Below are 23,172 nucleotides of genomic sequence, written 5' to 3'. Positions count from 1 at the left end.
GAATGCGACTTGGTCACGTGTGCACTCCAGCACACTTGGCTAAAATTCATGTACTTGATTATGATTCGTGCACTTGTGGTTCTGGCGTCGGAGACTTAAATCACATATTTTTTTACTGTTGCCTATATGATCGTTCCTCTTTTATTAGTTCTCTTTTAGCCATTAAAATTCCTTTTCCTACATCCATCACTTGCCTATTATATACCAATAACATTGATGTTTATAATATCCTAGCCGAATTTATTACTCATAATAATATAAAATTGTAAATAGTAATGTATATTGTACTTATGTAAATATTATTTTATTTTTATTATTTTGTACTTATATCACACCTAAATTGATCCTATGAAAACCATCCTTTGTTCCGTTTCCTTCCGTAATTGATTCGTTTCCCTACCTTTTAACTTTAACCCAATCCCACCCTGTCTAAACGCAATGTCCGCAAAACTTATGGCAAAACTGAACGCAAAAATCAAGAACCCCGTCGTGGCTAAACGCAATCCGCGAGAGCCATAAAGAAGAAAAAAAAAAAAAAAAAAGTATTGGAATTTATCGACTGAAGTCGCTGTTTGGAAGCAAGTTTGATCGTAGTATGGAAGTTTCCGTACCCTGGTGTCTATGACGTCATTTTTTTTCTGTCTGATAATTTATTTGTCTATGCTACAATCAACGATGTTGCCAATTTAGAAAAATTGACAAGGATAAAAGTTTGTGAAATTATATAGCCGTAGCATTATAAAATTTTTGTAGTTCACGTTTAAGCGGGAAATTAAAATATTGTAGGATTTACTCAGAAGTTAGAAATCAACATTGTAATCACAGAGCAGCACGTAATACCTACATTGTAATCAAATTGTTTTTTAATTTAAGAACATTAGGATAGTGTAGGTATATTGATACTCATTCTTCTATTATTATAAAACCAGTTCCAGCTTATGTAGTGTAGTAAGCAGGCTGAACAACAACTTAAATCAAAGGTACATGGTACAACTTAAATCAAAGGTAACATAACTTTCAATTTTATAATGAACTAGCTTTCCGTCCGCGGCTTCGCCCGCGTGAAAATTTCTGTCACAGAAAAACTTTATCGCGCGCGTCCCTGTTTCAAAAACCGGGATAAAAACTATCCTATGTCCTTTCCCGGGACTCAAACTATATCTATGCCAAATTTCATCAAAATCCGTTCAGTGGCTTAGGCGTGAAAGCAAGACAGACAGACAGAGTTACTTTCGCATTTATAATAGTAGTAAGTATAGATTACGTTTGAAAATTTATTACAGAAATAAATACCAATCTACAGAAACCAAATTTATATTCTGAACTTAAATAACGATGGAATATTGATTGCTTAGTTTAACAAATATCTATTATAAACTATGTAATTTACCTATCAGTCTAATAAGTCTAATTATTACATTTTAAAACTTGAAATTATTTATAATAACAAAAATAATCTCAATAACTTATAATGTGTATACTAAAGTATGTTATCCAACTCATTCTGAATTGATTCAAATTGAAGAAACACAGAGTAGAGTTCTGGATGAGTTAGTTCTAGTTCAAGATCTTTTTTCTCGCCAGTTAAAGATAAGTAGGCTTTTGGGACTTTGCATTTCTTGTGGTAGTCCGAGCTCAATTCAGCATTCAGTTTCCAGTTGAAATGTATTGCATCGTCAGATTCTTCCATCTCCTTGGTGCCCAATTCATCTAATGTAGTCCTTGTTTCTGTAGACCACACTTTCACAAAAATATCTGATTTGTCATTATTTAGGCCCAATGTTTTCAAATCTGTTTTTAAATCTGAAGGCATGAATATGAACTTCAACATTAGTTTGAATAAATATATCACCGTTTTGATGGCTAATTCCAAACTGTTATCATCAATTTTGAATATTTTCTCCAGCTTCTGCCTCTCATCTTGGGTGAAAATTTGTGCATCTTGAACTTTTAGTTTAGCCACAATCCGTCGTAGAAATTGCTCAAATTTGGATTCATCTAGTTCGTTGATGACTTGAATGCCTTTATTTAAACTAAAACATAAGGATTAAAACGTTATTGTATTTTTTCTTGTAGCTAAAAACATCAAACAGTAATGTAAATAGTAGATTACCTAGCAGATTGTTTTACCCATTGGCAATCCATTCCACTGAAGTAAATAGATAAGAAAAGGCCTAATAATCTGGAATTAAAATAATTTTGAACTTTTACAAAACAAAAAGGATGACCAATCAGCTGTTTTTGACAATTGACATCAAGTTGACACTACAGACACAAACATGTTGATCGTTTCTAGGATATAATCATAATGTTTTAGGAAGAAATTACTGTGAAAAATGTGAAAAATGTTTACAAATGATCCAATGTCGGAAATCACGAAATAAACACTTACGCGTGGAATCTTAAGTCATTTCCAGGACACCACGTACTACCGCAACCACGCACTACAAAATTTTGCACCATTTCTTGTGATAATAAAACAATGATTTTGTCCTGTAAAAAATCTCAAACGAAATTAACTGCCTAATAAACAAAATAGTAAACAACCGCCATGATGGGCCGGATTGGGCCGATGTTGCCACATGGTACCGATTTCCAAGGAATTGGGATTGTAATTCCCTGATTTGCCAAGACTTTAAGCCTAAACGGCCGACAATTTTGTGATTTTTAATTGAACTAGGTAATCGTAGTTCAAATATTTAATTATTTATTTGTTTAACTTCTGAGCCCCGATTACGGTAACTTTTAACGTTTCCAATCCAGACGCGCTTCATCGATTCTGCGATACGATTGGTCGTTCAACAGCGTACGTCAGCTGTTTTGACCAATCGTATCGCAGAATCGATGAAGCGCGTCTGGATTGGAAACGTTAAAAGTTACCGTAATCGAGGCTCTGATTTGGTTAGTGAATTGGCTATTTCGAAGAATTTACTAGGAGATTTCAATAAGGAGATAGCAATACTACAGTCCACACTAAAAAAAGAGTTCGGCCCACAGAGAGCGAGATAGAGATAAGTAGGTATTTGACTCAAGTTGTTGTTCCAAGTTTGGCCTCCATTTTTATCTTTAGCTTCATGGTTCGAGCCACGAGAGTAGAGCTGTTGCCGGGGCGACTGCTCTTCCAACTGAGCTACTTAGACACTGGATTATAGCTCAGTTGGAAAAGCAGTCACCCGGCAAGCGGAAGGTCGTGAGTTCAATATTTTTCCAAGTTATTTATGATTTTCAAATTAGTTTGAGATGCGAAAAATTTAGAATTAAATAAATCTAAGATCTTTGGCAGTCAGCGCTAGTCATCATGATGACAGTTTGACATTGACAGATAAATTGTCCTGTCAAAAGTGTGATGTGTGATGGCGTGGAGAGTTGCGGATTACGAGTAAAATTTTAAATATTTCATCATGTCGGTGAAAGTTGAAAGGGTCCCGGAAAGTATTGACTTTCCAAAAGAAGAAGAGAAAATATTAAAATTTTGGAAAGAAATCGATGCTTTCCAAAGTTGTTTGAAGCAATCCAAAAATAAACCCCGGTAAGGTTATGTTAACTTACTAAAATTACACATTGCAGTCAATTTAATAAAGGATATACTTACTAAAACGTAATTTTGCTTTAATTATTTGTATTCTGTTAAGCTTATGATTTCCCGAATCTCAAAAATAACGTCTATAGTGGTGTACATCATCTAATATCAGATGGTCTTCCAAATTACGTTTACATGTAGCTGATAAGCTGCGGTTAAAATCTAATAGTTGTTAAGTAATATAATATGCCTTATCTGACGATACTGAATGTGTTGGTACCAAACTTTGAACTTGTTCTAGAAAGTAAACTGTTGGTCCTAGAAAAAAGTTACCTTATTTTTATCTATTTTATCTGTGCCTGTATAGAGACCCGTTTTCTATATTCCAACCAAGCTTTTATTCACATAACTACACTGGTCATCACAAAAATCGGCCCACCTACGTTTTACAGGAAAACTCGTTTCTACTGACACAATCATGGTGCCCCAACAATATTGGTGTTATTTGAAAGCCCAATAAATATCCTTAAAGAAAAACACATTTAATTTCCTAATAAACGATTAACATATACAATAAATGTGACTTGAAAAACTTGAAAAAAGACCTCACTTTGGGCTCACCTCTGGGATCAATTAGACCAATTTTAATGGTTATAAAACCAAATAATGATCTCACGTGTCCTCTTTAACAGATGGATAGCGATTAATCCCAACTTAACAGTATTATAGCCATAAAAGTTGGCTCAAGTGTAACTACCTATTTTTTGAAGAAGTGACTCTGGATTCTTCTACAGACACATTTTTGGGGTAAAAACCTTTCCCTTAATGAAATGAAGTTTAGAACTAGGCTTTTAAATGGTAATATAGTATAGTAATATTGGTGGGAAGTGGGGATGCATACGTTTGAAAGTGCTTGTCGCGGGTGGGTCGATTTTTATGATGACCAGTGTATTTGCTATATTAAAGTCTCACCATGTCTGATTGCACCTCAAGCATTTTATAAATATTTGTTGTTCTGCCTCAGGTATTCCTTTTACGATGGACCACCATTTGCAACAGGTCTGCCTCACTATGGCCACATTCTTGCTGGAACAATCAAAGATGTTGTTACCAGATATGCTCACCAACAGGTATGTAGACTTATCTAAATTAAGATAATTTACATTTAAATAAATCAAGTTACTAGAAGACTGATTATAGAAATAAGTACCAAAGTAATATATAGCAAAGAATGTGTAAATAAAAATTATAAAAAACAATTTATTGATGTTCACAATTTACATTTTAGGGCTATCATGTAGAAAGGCGTTTTGGTTGGGATTGCCATGGCTTGCCTGTGGAATTCGAGATTGACAAAACTTTAGGCATAAAAGGTCCTGAAGATGTGGAAAAAATGGGCATTGATAAGTACAATGCTGAATGCCGTAAAATTGTGATGAAATATGCTGATGAATGGGAAACTATCATTACAAGAATGGGGCGCTGGATTGGTAAGAGAATTCAATTTATTCAATACAGTTTCATTTTACATAATAAACACTTCTACATAGTCACTACAAAGATCTAATAATGGTCTATGACAGTTCTTAAAGGACATTGTCAGAAACCGCCTAAAAATCGCCCAAAAACATTAACCCATCATAATTATTTTCTATTTTTTTTAATACATTAAGCACCCTTTCATTCTAATGGACACTTAACCATTGAAAAATTAAATAAATAAGTCTTTTAACGTTTATTCTATAATACTATTACAACTTCCGGACGTTTTGGTGCGTGGCATGGTCTAAAACCTATCAAGTTCCATAATTTTTGCCTATAAAATCTGTGCGAGGCATTACCGTACTTTATTGCTGGGAGTCCATGTATAGTGATGTTCCTGCGGCCATCATAGACAATAAAATATCGATTTTGAAAATAAAATAAATCGATTAAACTGCTTTGAAGACTAGATTTGCGTTAAAAGCTAAAAAGATATTGACACTATTACAAAAAGCTATCTAAAGTGTCCAACTGGTCGAAGGTCGTAAATAAAATAAAAATAATTAGGACCATAAACTGATATTCATGGTATCATAACTGTAAAAGTGTCAGAATCCGATGTTGAATCCAATGCCAGTTGAAGTGAGAGAAACATATATCAACCTAGTATAGTTGCCAGTCTCTCATAATCTATGCCAATGAGGGTTTTCGCGATTGAAAAATCCGCCAGATGGCAATACGTAGACGTGAGGTCCAAATGCTGCATGATTGCGTCTTTCCGTTCTATACATGGCCAGAACGCACCCATAGGAAACTGCTCGTGTATATTTTGTAGTGCCCGTTTGTAAATCTGTGACTCCAAACTATACACGAATTTTGCGTACTGATCGTGTATAGTTTGGAAGAGCTTAGTAAAAAAAGTCATATCCAAACTATACTCGATTAGTTTCTACTACACCACTTACACTTGACTAGAGTGTGTTTAGTTGATATTGATTAAAATTACATTTATTCGATTAAACGTGCATTATTAATACATTATGCGAGACTTTAAATGCTAGGTTTGTATTATCGGCCGTTTGGTGTAGTGGTTCGAAACGGACTACTATTCCGGAGGGAGCGGGTTCGATTCCCGCACAGTACAAACATTTGTGTGCATGAACATATTTGTTTGTATTGGACTGGGTGTTTTCTATGTATAGTAACTATGCATTTACAAAAAAAAAGTATTTAAGTATGTATGTTTAATACTTAGTATTATGTACAAGCTTTGCTTAGTTTGGGACTAGAAGCGCAGTGTAAAATGTCTAAGGATATTTATTTATTATTTATTTTATTTATTAACTTTTATCTCAAGAACAAAATCATTTTGACATAATAATATTTCCATACCTACATAATTAATTCTTAATTTAAGAGTTATTCGAGAATTGGTGAAAATTAAATATCAGCCCCAAAACAAATATCTTTTCTATGGCAGAATACGTGTCGAAAGATGATTCAATGTTTAAAGTAGACACGCAGATATGAATTAATATGTAATAGAAAGAGAGGTCAATAAGTCAAAATGACTAGCATGCAACTACTCGCGTATAAATTGTAATCACGCACTTATTACAATACATACATGATTAGTCCGTATGCGTACTGGCGATGTATATTTTGGAGTAAGATAATTGACCTAAGTCACTACAAAGTATACGCGAGCAGTACGCAGCATATGCGTACTGGTAGTGTATAGTTTGGAGGAGCTTAGTAAAAAAAGTCATCTCCAAACTATACTCGATTAGTTTCACACCCTTGCGTTCTGGCTATGTATAGAACGGAAAGACGCTGCATGATTGGTTATTTTTGACATGACATTGACAGATATGTCAAAATCCACCAATCATGCAGCATTTGGACCTCGCGTCTACGTATTGCCATCTCGCGGATTTTTCAATCGCGAAAACCCTCATTCATAGCACATGTATAATAATAGACCAAATGAACTTTTATAGATTGTGAAAGAGAAGATAAAGATTTTATTATTTTATTAAAATCTTGCCACGAGGTAGTTTTTCGCTACAGGCAAGTATCAGAACATTTTATAAATATTTTTAATCGATTATATCCTTGTGAATCGTTTTAATAAATTGTCATTTTACTTTTTCAATTAAAACTTTTTCAATCCCTAGTCTTGTCAAACTGTCATAATGTCAACAAATTATAAATGTCACGTCCAGGGTGCGGAAACTTCCATACAACGGTCATCGAAGTGAAACTTGCTTCCAAACAGCGACATCGGTGAATAAATTCAAATACTTTTTAACTACCCTAAAACGCTCTAGATGTCGCTGCTCCTGTTTCCTTCATATTTTCATTTTTTTTCTTAATTAAAATATATTTGAGAATATTGTTAATTACAATGTGAAAACTTTTTTTAAATGAAATTAATTTGTTTTAATTTAAAACTAAACATTGACATTTTTTGTTATAATTTACATAATAGAGTAGTAGAAATTACTATTTAACATATGGCAACTTTGTTTTTCCTCCAAAATGGCCGGTGTTGTTTTTGTTATGTTAAATGCATTCTTGTTTTCTTAGCCATCATTTAAATGTTCTGTGGCCCTATTAAAGTATTGAAGAGTCGTCGAGTCAAATTCAAGTTCATTCCTTCGTACCTGCTGCTGTTCTGGTTCATCGGAGTTTTGTTCGTTCCTTCGTGAATCGCGAAGAAACTTTCTGTTATGTTCACAAGTGATCTGAGTTTTCTCAATGTGCAAGCAAATGCTTTTTTAGTGTTGTTGAAAACTTTGCGAAAAGACGCTTTTGGTGTATAATATTATGTGTGTTCATAAATAAAGTAAAATTATTAAATTCAAAAGTTTTTGTTTACTTATTTGCATTTCCATGTGCAATGTAGAATTTTTCCAAATCCATTGTTTTGAAAATAATACAATACGTACACCATAAAGATAAATATTTTCAAAATAATGGATTTGAAAAAATTCTACATTGTACATCATAAAAACAATAATTCTTTGAAGGTTATGAGGGCCTATGTGTGCGTGAACTGTGTGTATGTGTGCGTGGACTTTATGTATGTATGTGTGCGTGTACTATGTATGTATGTGAGCGTTACGTACATAGGTTAAGTACAGGGAATTTAACACCAGGCTGTCAATTAGTAGGTTCAAAAATTTGACAGAGAGGGTTCTCTATTTCCTATGTATTACTTTTCTCTATGGTCACGTCAGTTGACTCAATTTCAGTCTTCTGTGCGTTTATTGTATTTTTATTTCAATGAAATAGTGCTAAAGGGTTAGTACTAAAAGTGAAAGCCTTTTTTCAGAAAGAAAACCAATGTGGTGCCCTTAATATTCATACTGTTTGAAAGTTACAAGTCAGTGATACGGAGTTGCAATTATAACTCCGTGGTGATACCATACCAAAGAAGAAGTTTTCCTAAACACTTGTGTTATTTTTATATGTGATCAAATAAAAAGGATTAATTCTACTGCTCAAATGGAATAACTTATCCCAAGAAACCGAATATAAAAAAAAAACCTCTCCATAGAAATTATCACCATCACGAGGATGTGAATTTTTTTGAGAATTTGATATTGGTCCTGTAAGAAAAGTAGTTGTATCAGCATCAGCAAGAGTAACTATAAAAACGCCCTGTAGGTAGGTATTATTAAGCTGAAGAGTTTGTTTAGTGTCAAAGACTGTCACACAGTGTAACTTAAATTGGCATATTATGATAATGAACATAAAAACTTAAATAAATATTTATGTTAATATTTTTTCTATTTATTTATTTTCCCAAAGCTTCACAGTGACAGCTGAAACAGCAATACTGTTTTAAAACTAAACTTAGAACAAACTGTTACAAATATTTTACAAATTAAAATAAAACCGCATGTTGCTTTACTTTCTCGTATAGGTAATAAATGTAATTAATGGCTAGATTATTAATGTTACTTTGTTACCCTCAATAGTGAGGAGATCTTATAAAATGGTAACCCTGATTTTCATTGTCATTCAAGTGCTCTTTCTTCGCATAGGCTTCTGTGATTTGGCCAAGGGCCACACACATTGCGATAACATTATGCGACATTGATTTGACAGCAGCGGAGTGAAGTCTTGCGACTATGCAAAATGATACCCTGTAATCGTAGCGCATATAGACATAGACGGGGCGGGGCACATAGCTCGTAGAGCTGATGGCCGCTGGGGCAGGAAAGTTCTTGAGTGGCGACCACGAGCCGAAAGACGTAGCGTGGGCAGGCCTCCCACTAGGTGGACCGACGATCTGGTCAAGGTCGCGGGAGGTGCCTGTATGCGAGCGGTGCAGGATCGGTCTTCGTGGAAATCCTTGGGGGAGGCCTTTGTCCAGCAGTGGACGTCTTTTCGGCTGAAACGAATGAACGAACGATACGTATTACCACTATTTACCAGACATTACTATTTATTGCATACTCGCCGGATTACACGTAGGAGCACGCCCGTTACAGCTTCGGCCTTGCATTATTATAAGATCTTGTTCCGCCCTTTTTCGAACTTCCTCCGTGAGGATATCCCCGCCGAATTCTATGATGAACCTATCAAAAGTCATATTCTGCAATGTCAACCCACCACAAGGTGGACCGACGACCTGATAAAGGTAGCGGGAAGGCGCTGGATGCAGGCCGCTACCAACCGTGCGATGTGGAAGTCATTGGGGGAGGCCTATGTTCAGTAGTGGACGTCCTGTGGCTGAAATGATGATGATGATGATGAAATGAATGAAAATGACAAATCTTCGAACGTGTATAATACCGTGCCAAAGTAATCATATAATTTTGGCACCTTAATAACTATTGCCGTTTTTGTTGTAAAGATCATGCAGCGCTACTTGCGGATATTATTGGAAAGAAAACTATGTGGGCTCTAGATCTGAAGCCGCTTTAACGAACACGAAGTGCTCATACAATGCGGCGTATTTTCTTCCAGTCTTTAGTCAGGACTTTAGTCGAATTAAAACCCCGGTTGAACGTGATATAGCCGCACTAGAATACGATGCTTTTTTGCATAATCGCAAGACTTCGTTCCGGTGTCGACCGAATGTTATCATGATGTATGTGGCCCAGGGGTTACTGTAGCCGCTAAGGTTTGAAACTTCTTGCTTAAAATATTGTAGTCTTTGGCATAGACTACGACGGTAGTCATGGAGATAGGAGTTTGTTATCTCGTGTCAGATGTAAATGGTGAAAAGAAAACTCATGATTCGTGTTATTTTTATGCAATATGTAGGTATTTTATAAAAGTGGAACCCCGAGTGATCTCCAAAACCCATTCTATTATTATATACGATTCGGCTTCGATATCTATAATACAATAGGAGTTTATTTCATGTGTCAGATGACAAGGGTGGAAACAACCTACGATTCATGTTGTTTATTTACGTGCAATATGTGGGCATATTATAAAAGTGGAATGCCGAGTTGTATTTCTAAAACTTGTTCTATTATTTTATACTATTTGGCTGCGACTCGGCGTGACGACAATACAAAACATTTTTCGCGAATCGGTGTTCATACATTCACACAATACATTAGACGCCATGTTGTCATAAACGACATATTATAAAATCGCTGTGATTTAATATTCTTAATCATTAATTTTATGGCAAGTGTCCATCAGGAATCATTGTTCTTACACACAGAATCGTATTATTTCGCTTTCGGGTAGTAATATGTCAAAATTGTTGGTTCTTAGGCGAACAATGTATGGAGAACGAACATTGTCCTTTAACATTTGTTTTCTCTTTTCAGATTTCAAAAATGACTACAAAACACTGTATCCTTGGTTCATGGAATCAATTTGGTGGGTATTCAAAGAACTTTTCAATAAGGGTTTGGTGTATCAAGGAGTAAAGGTCATGCCTTACTCGACAGCCTGCTCAACTCCTCTGTCCAACTTTGAGTCAGGACAGAATTACAAAGATGTTGTTGACCCAGCTGTCGTAGTCTCATTCCCAACTGCGGAAGGGTTTTCTTTGCTGGCTTGGACAACAACCCCATGGACACTCCCAAGCAACTTAGCTCTTTGTGTCAACCCCAAGCTATTATACTTGAAGGTCAAGGAAAAATCAACTGGCACATGTTATGTTCTTCAAGAGTCCAGATTCCCGGTGATTTTCAAGAATGTCGACGATTTTGAAGTCCTTGACAAATTCCTGGGTGAAAAGTTAAAAGGTACAAAATACACACCCATTTTTGATTACTTTGTTAAACAATGTCCCAATGCTTACCGCGTTTTAGTAGATTCGTATGTCACTGATGATTCTGGTACTGGAGTGGTACACCAAGCACCATACTTTGGTGAAGACGATTTCAGAGTTTGTTTAGCTGCAGGTATTGTCACCAGAGATCAGGATATTATTTGCCCAGTCGATGCAAGTGGGAAATTTACTGCACCTGTGAATGACTTTTTGGGCCAGTATGTAAAAGACGCCGATAAAAATATTATAGCTAATATCAAAGCACGCAACCGACTGGTACAACTTGGTCAGGTAAAGCATAGCTACCCATACTGTTGGCGATCGGAGACTCCTCTTATTTACAAAGCAGTGCCATCTTGGTTTGTAAGAGTTGAACAAATGAGTCAAGATCTTTTAAAGTCTAGTGAAGCTACTTATTGGGTACCCGAATACGTAAAAGAAAAGCGATTCGGCAATTGGCTAAAGGATGCCCGAGACTGGGCTATAAGCCGCAACCGATTTTGGGGAACTCCCATTCCCTTATGGATTTCCAGTGATAAACAGGAAGTAGTTTGTGTAGGCAGCATTGCTGAGTTAGCAGCCTTAACAGGAAAAGAGATAACTGACTTGCACAGGGAAAGCATTGACCATTTGGAAATTCCATCATCACGTCCTGGACAGCCGCCATTGAAGAGGGTAAGTGAAGTGTTTGATTGCTGGTTCGAATCTGGCTCCATGCCATATGCCCAGTGCCACTACCCATTTGAAAATAAAAAAGAATTTGAAGACGTGTTCCCAGCCAATTTTATTGCTGAAGGAATAGATCAAACAAGAGGTTGGTTTTATACATTGATTGTGCTATCGACAGCACTATTTAATAAACCACCTTTCAAAAACCTGATTGCCAATGGTCTGGTTCTGGCTGCAGATGGTCAGAAAATGTCTAAAAGAAAGAAGAATTATCCAGATCCTCTGGAGGTAGTTAAGAAATACGGAGCAGATTCTTTACGACTTTACCTGATTAATTCTCCTGTCGTTAAAGCCGAGAATCTCCGATTCAAAGAAGAAGGAGTCAGAGATGTCATCAAAGATGTATTCTTGCCTTGGTACAATGCATTCCGATTTTTGATGCAAAACGTTGAAAGAATTGTACAAGAAGATAAAGTAAGTTACAAGTTCAATGAAAAGGCCGTGAGAGAAAATGTCATGGACAGGTGGATCACTTCGTTTACGCAATCCTTGATCAATTTCGTGAAAACTGAAATGGCCGCGTATCGCCTGTACACAGTCGTTCCGAGATTGACCAAATTCATTGATCATCTCACCAACTGGTATGTAAGAATGAACAGGAAGCGACTAAAGGGTGAAGGTGGAGTTAAAGATTGTCAGGTGGCATTAGATACTCTGTTTGGTGTCCTTTTCGATATGATCAGAGTTATGGCTCCTTTTACGCCTTTCTTAGCAGAGTTGATGTACAAAACCTTACGTCAACTATTGCCTGGCGACTCTCTTGAAAGTGTGCATTATAACATGATCCCTGACCCAAAGTTGGACTTAGTTGATACAGATATTGAAAGGGCGGTACAAAGAATGCAATCCGTCATTGAGTTGGGAAGAGTCTTACGAGACAGAAAGACTATTCCCATAAAATATCCATTGCCAGAAATGATCGTCATCCACCAGGATCAGACTTACTTGAATGACGTGAAGTCGTTAGAAAAGTATGTAGTTGAAGAAATGAATGTGAAAAAAGTACAATTTACTAGTGACAAAGAAAAGTATGGTATCACTTTGAGGGCTGAGCCTGACCATAAGATACTTGGTTTGCGATTAAAGGGTGATTTCAAAGCAGTTACTCAAGCACTCAAAGATCTCAACAACAGTCAATGTGAAAAGCTTGTGGCGGATGGTTTTATTAATCTTGTCGGCCATCGCATTGATGTTTCTGAAGTGAGAATCATTTTCCAAGCAACAGGAAATGATCAATACGAAGCTCATAGCGATAATGACGTGTTGATTCTGTTAAATGTGACTCCAGATCAAGATATGTTAGATGAAGGATTTTCAAGAGAAATAATTAACAGAGTCCAGAAACTTCGGAAGAAAGCCCATTTGGTGCCTACCGATGAAGTGGATGTTTATTATTCGGTCCATAAAGCTAGTGATATTGTGCGCATCATAAATTCACACCGAGATTTCATTGAAAGTACCGTAAAAGCACCATTGGTTCCGATAGAAAAATTAACGAAATCCAAACCGGTGGTGATTGAAGAAACGCAAGAACTCAAAGGCTCGCAGTTGAAATTGGTAATTACATGGAGGAAGGAGGTGGAGTTGCCGGCGAACCCTTGGGCTAATATTGTTCTTCAAGATATAACTCCTCGTTTCGGTGCGTCATCTAATCAAGCTAGTATTATCTTGAAAGATAAAGATAATAAATTTATTACCATCGATAAATTATATCGCGAAGTGGAAATACTGTTTGGACTTTATGGCATCAAATTTAATTTATGGTGCGCAGGAGCAGAAGTGAAGGACACAACTGGCTTGAATACTAAAACCATTGTAGTATCCCCATCTCAGCCAAAGAAATGTGAAGCAATTACCAGCCCTTACTGCAAGTTTATCAATGTTGCTAATGGCTCTAAGACTGTTACTGTATTTTTAGAAAATCCTTTAGGTAAAGCAACATTGGATAAAGAGGGTTCTTTAGAATATATTACCAACTATTTGGGATTGAAGCTTAAAGATGTTGATAAGAGTTTATTTAAAGTCTAACTTATTTATTGCTTGATTGTATTGCTAAATGGTTCCCCCGTTGGCAGTGAATTTGAATTATCTCAGACATTTTCTTGAATTCATAAGTATTATAAATCATTCTATGATACAAGAATAAGTCGCTATTAGACTCTCATTTACAAATAGTTTCATTCACTGCCAACATGCTCGTTGTTGTTTCTCTCGGTAGTTGAAACTTTTGTCCTAACTTAACTTATTGTATCTGTTTAGCATAACGTATTTTAAATTAGATACTTCTTAATTAATATGCGTATTATGTATGCGTCTACACAGATTAGACCATTAGCGGTAGCCACACTATTTACTGTGGCCGCAACCAATGGCCTAATAAGATTGTACTTTTTCATACCTGTTTTACATTGTGATGTTTGTCATTTAATTACATACATGAAATGTATTCTCACGACAAATAAAACGCCAAATTCAGAGTTAACTTTTATTTTAAATGTTTCCTTTCATAAATAAAACAAAATAAGCATTAAATATGAACATTATCGACAATGTATTTATTATGTAGGTGCAGTGTGGTTTTCAAATAATTACAATAATTTATTATCCATTGAAAATTGACTTACATTGTTCAGTGTCGGCTGCCATAAACTATTTATTGTACATAAATGTAATCCTTAATTTATTTAAAACAGCCCAAATATAATAAATCGATTAGATAAAGCCTCGTTCGCATTAGGGCACAATAGAACCGTAACATGTATCGGTAAAATTTGTCCAATACAAATCATCGCGAGACGTATTGCGACTTGGGCCTGAATGCAGACGCGGTTTCAAACATGTACATCTTGATACTTTCCCTGGAGATTTGGATCCAGCCAACATAACAGCCTCGGATACACAAAAGGACATAATGAACGACACGCTCAATCTACGTGACACTGGAGCGTTGCCGAGTGTCTATCATCATTCCCGCAACATTTACCTACCTGGTGTGTAATATGTTACCCCCATATTGAGAGCAAGCACACATTTATACATTCATCGCCCGTCTACATTTTGTCATCTGGTATTTTCAAGGCATGAAATAAAATAAATGAATAAACAGACCTACATTAACTAACGGGAGTACATCACAGCTTCCACGTAAGTGGTATGATGTGACAACGAAGAGAAAACAACATAACTGGCATTATTATTATACAGTTAACAAAACCAGGTATCAGTAGGAATAATTCAACCTATTTTGCTAATCAGTAAATTATTTATTAATAGATAATACATTTATTATCCTCGTTTAATAACAAACCACGGCACCAGAAACAATCATACAATTGAATACCGGTTTATTGCTGATAATTATTTTCTTCTACTTGCTTGTAATAAACAATACGGTAACACATTCCATTTAAAAGATTTATTCAACAGTTTACGTATTTAGCTAATATTCTATAGTGGATTCCAAATACGTTTTATTAAGGGTAGAATTTAAACTTTGGTGGTAAAACTATATTAACCTAAAGAAACTTACTACAAATAGTCAACCAACAAAAACAAGGGAACTGATGTCTTTTAACACAGGACAGGCATAAGTAAGTACTAGGATGTGCTTGTAAGAAAAGAAAATAATTTTAGTTATGTTATGCTTGTTAGTACTGAAAGTTAATATTTATGAATGGAACGTTAATTAGCACTAGCAACGATTATATTGATGATGGTACGTGCGTTTATCATGAAATTAAACTATATTTCCATTACATTTACTATAAATAAAAATCTCAAAACATGGAATTGTAAAAGCGAAATAAGTCTTGGCCAAAAATTTTGTTACTAAATAAGTAAATAAAAAGAGTAACAATTTAGTCAAAATTGGAATATAAGGTTGGGTCAGCCCAGTTGCTAACCCAACTTAATGAATTTAAACCATTCATTCTTGTATTTCTGATACATACAAATAACAAACATTTCTTGCCTCCAACATCGTCGATTAAATCTTCGAAAAATAAATATCGCAGCCTCAATTTATTATTTTACATAATACTGTCTAGAAAAGAATAATTACATTATTGCTTCAATCTAAAGAAATGCTTCAAGGTTTAATAAATAAATCAAACGAGTAATCTCGAAACATCACATTGAGATAGAGAAACACTTACGACTAACTAATCGAACGAGGTGTGCGATATTTAGGGAATATAAATACACGATACACGAAGATACAACGCCGACGAAATGTTGCGTCTCACAGCGACGTGGGTATTATTTAAACATCGTTAAACAGTTAAGCCAACAAGATTAACACATGGTACGTGAAATATAGTATGCTCGATAAATTATTTATTATGCGTCAACAAGTTACACAATAAGAGTTATTTATGCACTCACATCGTAAGCTAAGTAGAGCGCGTGCTACACGTTATCTAGGTGAAGGCTTCGACGTCGCCAGCAGTCGGATTCATAAGTAACCGATCGTGTTAGTAAGATTATTGCACTTTTACAATACTAATAAATATACACTCCACATCATACAATATTCATCTACCGTCGTCTGTTAACATCAGAACAATTTAGGCCAGCCACAGCGGTGGAACCAGCTCGACTAACAGCGAGTGCAAATAAATAATTTATTATATTTATATTCATTCAACTAGGAAGATTAGATAAAAATAGCGAAGATTTCACACTAAAAATAACTAAAGATTCTTTAACATTTTAAATACATACAATATAAGATACAACATGCGCTACTCAGTGACTAGTCTAACGGCGTATAATATCCATCAATCATACTCGTAACATTTGAATAGCAACAACGATAAATACATCACAAGGGGACCAAGCGGCGCCCGTCCGGCATTATGCTCTTTCCCGACTACTTCTCGCCAACCTGCAAAATATTAAAAACGTTGCAAGTTTTGTTACCACAGCGATGTACGCAACGGTACGCTGGGGCCACAAATTCATGATCGGATATTACCGATACCATGACGCTCATCAAGTCGGTCTTTCTAAGTGAGTGAAGGGCCATGAAGAGACGCGACACGACGTAATGCGACCAATACACGTGACGTATGACACGTCATGTCATGAATCGCGACTACGTAGGCCACCAATTATTTATACAATGACTACTTGATATTTTCGTATCGCGTCGCGTTGGCAGTATTATCGTTTTTTTGGCAGCCAAGTTATGTGCCGGAGGGGCGGGGTCTATATCCACAGAAACCCGTCCGTATTCACAAACGATGCTTCCTTATGTGAAGCAGCAAATCGAACGCACAGTGTTGAATAGAGCTCTGTGATTGGTTCGTGTGTCACCCTGTGCGTCCACGCGCACTGTAAGACCTCATAGTAATGTTTGTGTAAACGAGCGTTAGGATAACGGGTAAGTATAGTAATCTATATTAATATTATAAATGCGGAAGTAACTCTGTCTGTCTCGCTTTCACGTCTAAACCTGAACCGATTTTAATTAAATTTGGCATAGAGATAGTTTGAGTCCCGGGAAAGGACATAGGATAGTTTTTATCCCGGGTTTTGAAACAGGGACGCGCGCGATAAAGTTTTTCTGTGACACAAAATTCCACGCGGGCGAAGTCGCGGGCGGTCGCTAGTTTTAATATATATAACTCAAAGGTGACTGACTGACTGAGTGATCTATCAACGCACAGCCCAAACCACTGGACGGATCGGGCTGAAATTTGGCATGCAGGTAGATGTTATGACGTAGGCATCCGCTATGAAAGGATTTTACGAAACTCCACTCCTAGGGGGGGAAAATGGGATCCTCGCGTACGAAGTCGCGGGCGGGCGCTAGTATAGTATAAAATAACTCACGGTGCGTGCTCAATACTGCGCATGGTGTAGCGGCGGCGCGTCACGCTCGGGCAGCTTGCGCACCTTCATCGTGCCGTCCGCGCCGCACGAGAACAGGCGCCCCGCGTTATCTGCACAACAAACACAAAATGTACTAATCTATACTAATATTATAAATACGAAAGTAACTGTCTGTCTGTCTCGCTTTCACGCGTAATCCACTGAACCGATTTTGATGAAATTTGTTATAGAGATAGTTTGAAACCCGGGAAAGGACATACGATAGTTTTTATTCCGGTTTTTGAAAGATTTTCTGTGACGGATGAAATTCCACGCGGGCGAAGCCGCGGGCGGAAAGCTAGTGTCTTCTAAAGGCACATCTTTTCAAAACCCCAACCTTCAATAATTAACGACGTCATTATTGTGCACTCAGCGTCAAATAGTTCGTGACACCCAAAGTGGCCAGAGTTCACAATTTTTTTTATCCACTACGAGGAAGCTCTTGGCCTGTATCTCACCTGATGGTAAGCGATGATCGGGCAGAAGGTGGACAATACAACCTTATTGCAATTATAACAAAGATGTGTTGTGAATTTATTGGCTGTTTTGGGTGTCTAAAAATATAAGACGCTGACTGTATGTTAAAATGTCAATTGATACATGTTGCGATAAAATGTGCCCCAACCTGAGATTTCATCAAGCCTTTTACGGCTTTTAGCATTTTTTAAGTCTATAATTATTGTAAAAAAACTGTAAATAAGTTCTAAATAAAACAAATTGAGCAAGAGAAACAAATCAATACCAAATTGAAATGCTGACTGAATGCTATTTATTTCAAACTTACCAATGTGTATCTGAGTGACACCTTGCCCGATGTGCTTGAAGAAAGAGCTACGTGCGTGTTCACCGGCGAAAGTGTGTAGCAGTTGATGTGTTGCCAACGAAAACACCTGAAAAATATTTTTTATAGTGTTAATAATGGCAAAAAATAATGTCAAAGTAAAGTTAAAGATCATTTTTATATGATCACTTTGAAACTCTAGCAGTATTTTTTAATGTATGATTTCTATTATGTATATTTTTTTTTGGGAAGCCAACAACGCGCGGGAGGAGACGTGCGTGCGGCGTACGATGACTAACGTCACCTTGGGCCGACAGCGTCATCATCGGCTGCGCTCGGGTCACACACTCGCCTTTGGACACCACCGTCGACGCACGATTACCGCGTATCTTAGATAATTTATTGTAATTAGACTGGCGAGAATTACAGCAACCTATTTTTATACAGTCCACTATTTTATTTCTTACTAATATTCGTTAGGACCCTAACATTTTTGTAGTCCACAAATTGCTAATATTCCCTGTTGTATTCGTAAGCTTAATTTTGATCTATTTTGTCCGGACCATACTAAAAATACCAAAACAGATCGCTACTCGCACACATCCTACGAAACATAAAATTTATATGAGCGACTTCATACCTTGATGTCCCCATCAGCGGCTCCGATCGCATACATGTCTTCCCTCGGCGCGAGCGCGACGCACTTGATGGGCGCGTGGTGCGCGTGCAGCTTGTGGCGCGGCGCGCGCGCGCGCAGGTCCCACACCAGCACGTCGCCGCGCCGCCCACAAGACACCAGCGCGCCGCCCGCGCCCGCCCAAGCGACGCACGCTGCGCCGCCCTCGTGGCACGTCCACGCTAAAGTTGAGAACGTTATTTTACAACACGTGACCATCTCTCATACCTCTGCTAAAGCCCGGTCTGTGAGCACGTAGAATTTCGCGACAGCAATATAATTACGCGTGAGCGTTAAGGTATGGGTAGCTTGGGGTCATTGGACAAAATTCTATGTGCTCACAGACCAGACTTTACACTACTCGCTTCAATAAAAGTACCGAAGTTAGCCGATTAGTAGTCAACACACTTCGTGTTCAAACTTCTAAATGTTTTGGGACCCTTGATTCAGCATTACACTGACAACAAACTAAAGTCGGACGCGGCGAAATCGCTCGGAGCGAAGTGAAGTTCGACTAATATCGACTAACTTCTGCTAACTTCGCAAGTAGTGTAAGTAATCTATGTAGTGTAGTGAGGTATCAGATTAGACCGTAAAGGTTTGAGAACAGCTGGAAATGCTGAAACATACTAATGAGGGCTACCGTAACTGAGCTAACTACTCAGTTAGCGCCGCTGTAGAATAAGTTATGACGTGTCACCTGTCACTTGCCAGTGATGCTAGCATGCCAAAAAATCAACAGGCGTCAGATTTTGGCGAAAGTTCCTTTGACAATTACCTAATATTTACACATAAACCGAAAACAAACAAAATAACACTTACAAACGACAAGGGCCTTCTTGATGGGCATCAAAGTGTCCCAGATGGCAACGTTCTTGCTCTCGGAACTGTGTCCAGCTGAAACAACATTTTCAACATTAACATCGAAACAACGACATTATTTTGTGAACAACACAAAACTACTGACCTGTCGCAACCAAACTGCAGGAGCCCAGGAATACGAAGTCGCTGATTCCTTTACTATGGCATTGGTGAGTCTGAAAACCAAAGTTTATGAAGAATAAAACACTATATTAAAACAAAACTCGAGTAGATAATGAAGCTGCAACGATACGATGATTGCGCGTCAGCGGTATCGTCTACTCAGGCCTTTAGGTTATACAGGACGCGTCACATAAAAAGCGTTCTGTTTTAGGCTAAGCCTGCGCACTAGGTGCAGTCCTGTTGTCCCCCCTGCTTGGCCCCCCTGGGGGAGCCAACAGGATTTCGAAATCCTGTTGTCCCCCCTGGCTAGGGGAGACAACAGGACTAGATTTTCAATCAATGATTTGAGGACTGTTGTCCCCCCTGGCAAACATTATTTAAAAGCCATGTATTTTTATAACATAATTTGTGAAATACTGAAGCACTTGACTGAATGCCAAATTCCCAAAATGAGTGAATACCTAAACGTTTGTTAAATAATAATTACCATTTTGATAAGGAAAAAAATAAGGTTGGTGCCGGTACTGACACCTACAAACTTGAAATTTGGCAGGTAGGTTTCTTATAGGGTGTAGACATCTGCCAAGAACGAATTTTATTTATCTATTTATTTAAGGATAGGAAATAGTACGAAACATATAATAGGATTTTACGAAATTCCACACATAAGGGGTAAAACGGAGTCCACGCGTAGGTACGAAGATGCGGGCGGCCGCTAGTTGAATGATGAATCACTGAGCAATTAATTTGTTGAATATTATGACTAATTTAAAATTATGCAGTTTTAGCGTCCTACCTATAATATTACAAATGGGAGTATAGAATAGTATAGATGTTTGATACTCTTTCACGTAAAAACTAGTTACCTACTAAACGGATTTTTAGTCAACTTTACAGAAGACAATATTTTTTATAGATGAGAATAAAAAATATTGTCAAGCATTATACTTAGCTTTTGCCCACGGCTTTGTCCGCATAAAATTTTGTCTGTCACAGAAAAAAAATACAGGCTGTCCCGTAATGTAACGTCAAGCCGGAACTGGGTGTTGAGGCAAGTTATGCTGGTTATCAGAAAAAAATAAAATAAATCTATGTGGCATATTTTCAAAATAATGGGCATTTAAAAAAAATCAAAAATTTCTACTCCAGGTGACGGTCTTTTTACTCGTGTTGCCACAAATCTTCACTTTTTCCAAATTTTTTTTTGTTATGTAACCCTGAATAATGCTTCTCTAAATTGTTATCAAAATTACAAAACCAGCTGCTCCAGCTTGGATGAAAAAAATACATTTTTCCCAAAAAAAATTTCAAAATAAAAATTTTGCCTAGTTTAAACTGACTGTACTGAAAAAAAATTGTACTACGCGAGTATGGCAAGTGACGTCATAATTTGGCGCATTTAGTAAGGATTCCAAAATGGTATAACACTTGGTAAATTCTTGCTGTAATTGTCGACAATTTTTGTTTTTTTGGAAATAATCCCGTTTTTAACTTTATCTACCTTGGTTAAAAATTATTATTCTAATGTGCCCAAAATTCAAGTTTCTGGCTTAAATGAGGTGGAGAAGCCATTTTAAAAGGTATGAGCGGGACGGAGAGGGCCATCTTACCAAGCAGGGATGTTATGGATATCCGTAACCGTAACCGAAACTATCGGATATCCGAAATAAAAAAATATCCATAACCGTAACCGAAACTGATTCAAAAGTTACAGATAGTTTCGGATAAAGGCGGAGTCTAAGGGTACAATTATTCCAAACTGCAAAACTCTATGAAATCTGCAGTATACACGCCGCAGCGGCAATGCCGCGCTGCCGATTTCATAGAGTTTTGCAGTTTGCGGTCTGCGGCCCGTCTTGGAATTGTACCTTAAATCTTAATATTTGTTACCAACTTGTCTGGCATTCCCTGGCACCATCTAATATGCCAGCCTGTTTAACCTTTATCATACATAGGTGTCGTCTTAGTTGGTACATAAAGTAGCTATGTGGGTCACGCAGCATCTTGCTATTTGAATTATACCTACATTTTTGAAATTCTAATAATTCCGTAACCGAAATTAATTATCCGAAACTTTCGGATAATCTGAAATGATTTTATATCCGTGACCGTAACCGAAACCGTTATAATATTATTCTAATATCCGTAACCGTATCCATAACCGAAACTTCATATCCTTATTATCCCTGTTACCAAGTACAAGTGCAGGCAGAGCAGGTAGTAACGGCGCGCACGCACGGGTGACTTTTGTCACAGTATGTCAACTACTAATTACTGTCATGGTGACAAAAGTTTCTGTGACTGACTGTACGGTAGTCAGTCACAGAAACTTGAATTTTGGGCACATTAGAATAATATTTTTTAACCAAGGTAGATAAAGTTAAAAACGGGATTATTTCCAAAAAACCAAAAATTGTCGACAATTACAGCAAGAATTTACCAAGTGTTATACCATTTTGGAATCCTTACTAAATGCGCCAAATTATGACGTCACATGCCACACTTGCGTAGTACTTTTTTTTTTCAGTACAGTCAGTTTAAACGAGACAAAATTTTTATTTTGAAAATTTTTTTGGGAATAATGTATTTTTTTTATCCAAGCTGGAGCAGCTGGTTTTGTAATTTTGATAACAATTTAGAGAAGCATTATTCAGGGTTACATAACAAAAAAAAAATTTGGAAAAAGTGAAGATTTGTGGCAACACGAGTAAAAAGACCGTCACCTGGAGTGGAAATTTTTGATTTTTTTTAAATGCCCATTATTTTGAAAATATGCCACATAGATTTTTTTTTATATTTTTCTGATAACCAGCATAACTTGCCTCAACACCCAGTTCCGGCTTGACGTTACATTACGGGACACCCTGTATAGAGCG

At 36.9% G+C, this 23,172-nt stretch overlaps 2 protein-coding genes across 2 annotated transcripts in view; one reads left to right on the top strand and one right to left on the bottom strand.

Moving 5' to 3' along the window:
* The first annotated feature begins 3,308 nt into the window (after positions 1-3,308).
* Positions 3,309-14,456, top strand: LOC135079293 (isoleucine--tRNA ligase, cytoplasmic). Its single transcript, XM_063973910.1, has 4 exons — positions 3,309-3,529; positions 4,545-4,650; positions 4,809-5,010; positions 10,804-14,456. Exons 1-4 carry the CDS (start codon positions 3,402-3,404, stop codon positions 14,007-14,009), a joined length of 3,642 nt encoding a protein of 1,213 aa, XP_063829980.1. The 5' UTR covers positions 3,309-3,401; the 3' UTR covers positions 14,010-14,456.
* The window catches only part of LOC135079292 (dmX-like protein 2), a 60,021-nt gene continuing 51,301 nt past the window's right edge, over positions 14,453-23,172 (bottom strand). Inside the window, exons 57-62 of the mRNA XM_063973909.1 lie at positions 20,280-20,349; positions 20,135-20,209; positions 19,277-19,494; positions 18,640-18,745; positions 17,817-17,926; positions 14,453-16,866 (exon numbers count right to left, since the gene is read on the bottom strand). Coding sequence (XP_063829979.1) covers positions 17,826-17,926; positions 18,640-18,745; positions 19,277-19,494; positions 20,135-20,209; positions 20,280-20,349 — 570 coding nt within the window. The 3' untranslated portion in view covers positions 14,453-16,866; positions 17,817-17,825. The remainder of the gene's footprint in view (positions 16,867-17,816; positions 17,927-18,639; positions 18,746-19,276; positions 19,495-20,134; positions 20,210-20,279; positions 20,350-23,172) is intronic.

This window comes from Ostrinia nubilalis, chromosome 16 (assembly GCF_963855985.1).
Source record: "Ostrinia nubilalis chromosome 16, ilOstNubi1.1, whole genome shotgun sequence".
NCBI lineage: Eukaryota > Metazoa > Arthropoda > Insecta > Lepidoptera > Crambidae > Ostrinia > Ostrinia nubilalis.
This window is presented reverse-complemented; position numbering and strand designations above follow the sequence as displayed.

What these genes read in the sequence shown, in the direction of transcription:
- LOC135079293 (XM_063973910.1), top strand. Translation starts at nt 3,402, where the DNA reads ATGTCGGTGAAAGTTGAAAGGGTCCCGGAAAGTATTGACTTTCCAAAA. An exon ending in CCAGATATGCTCACCAACAG is followed by an intron (nt 4,651 to 4,808) that starts GTATGTAGACTT and finishes TTTACATTTTAG; the next exon opens with GGCTATCATGTAGAAAGGCG. An exon ending in AAGAATGGGGCGCTGGATTG is followed by an intron (nt 5,011 to 10,803) that starts GTAAGAGAATTC and finishes TTCTCTTTTCAG; the next exon opens with ATTTCAAAAATGACTACAAA.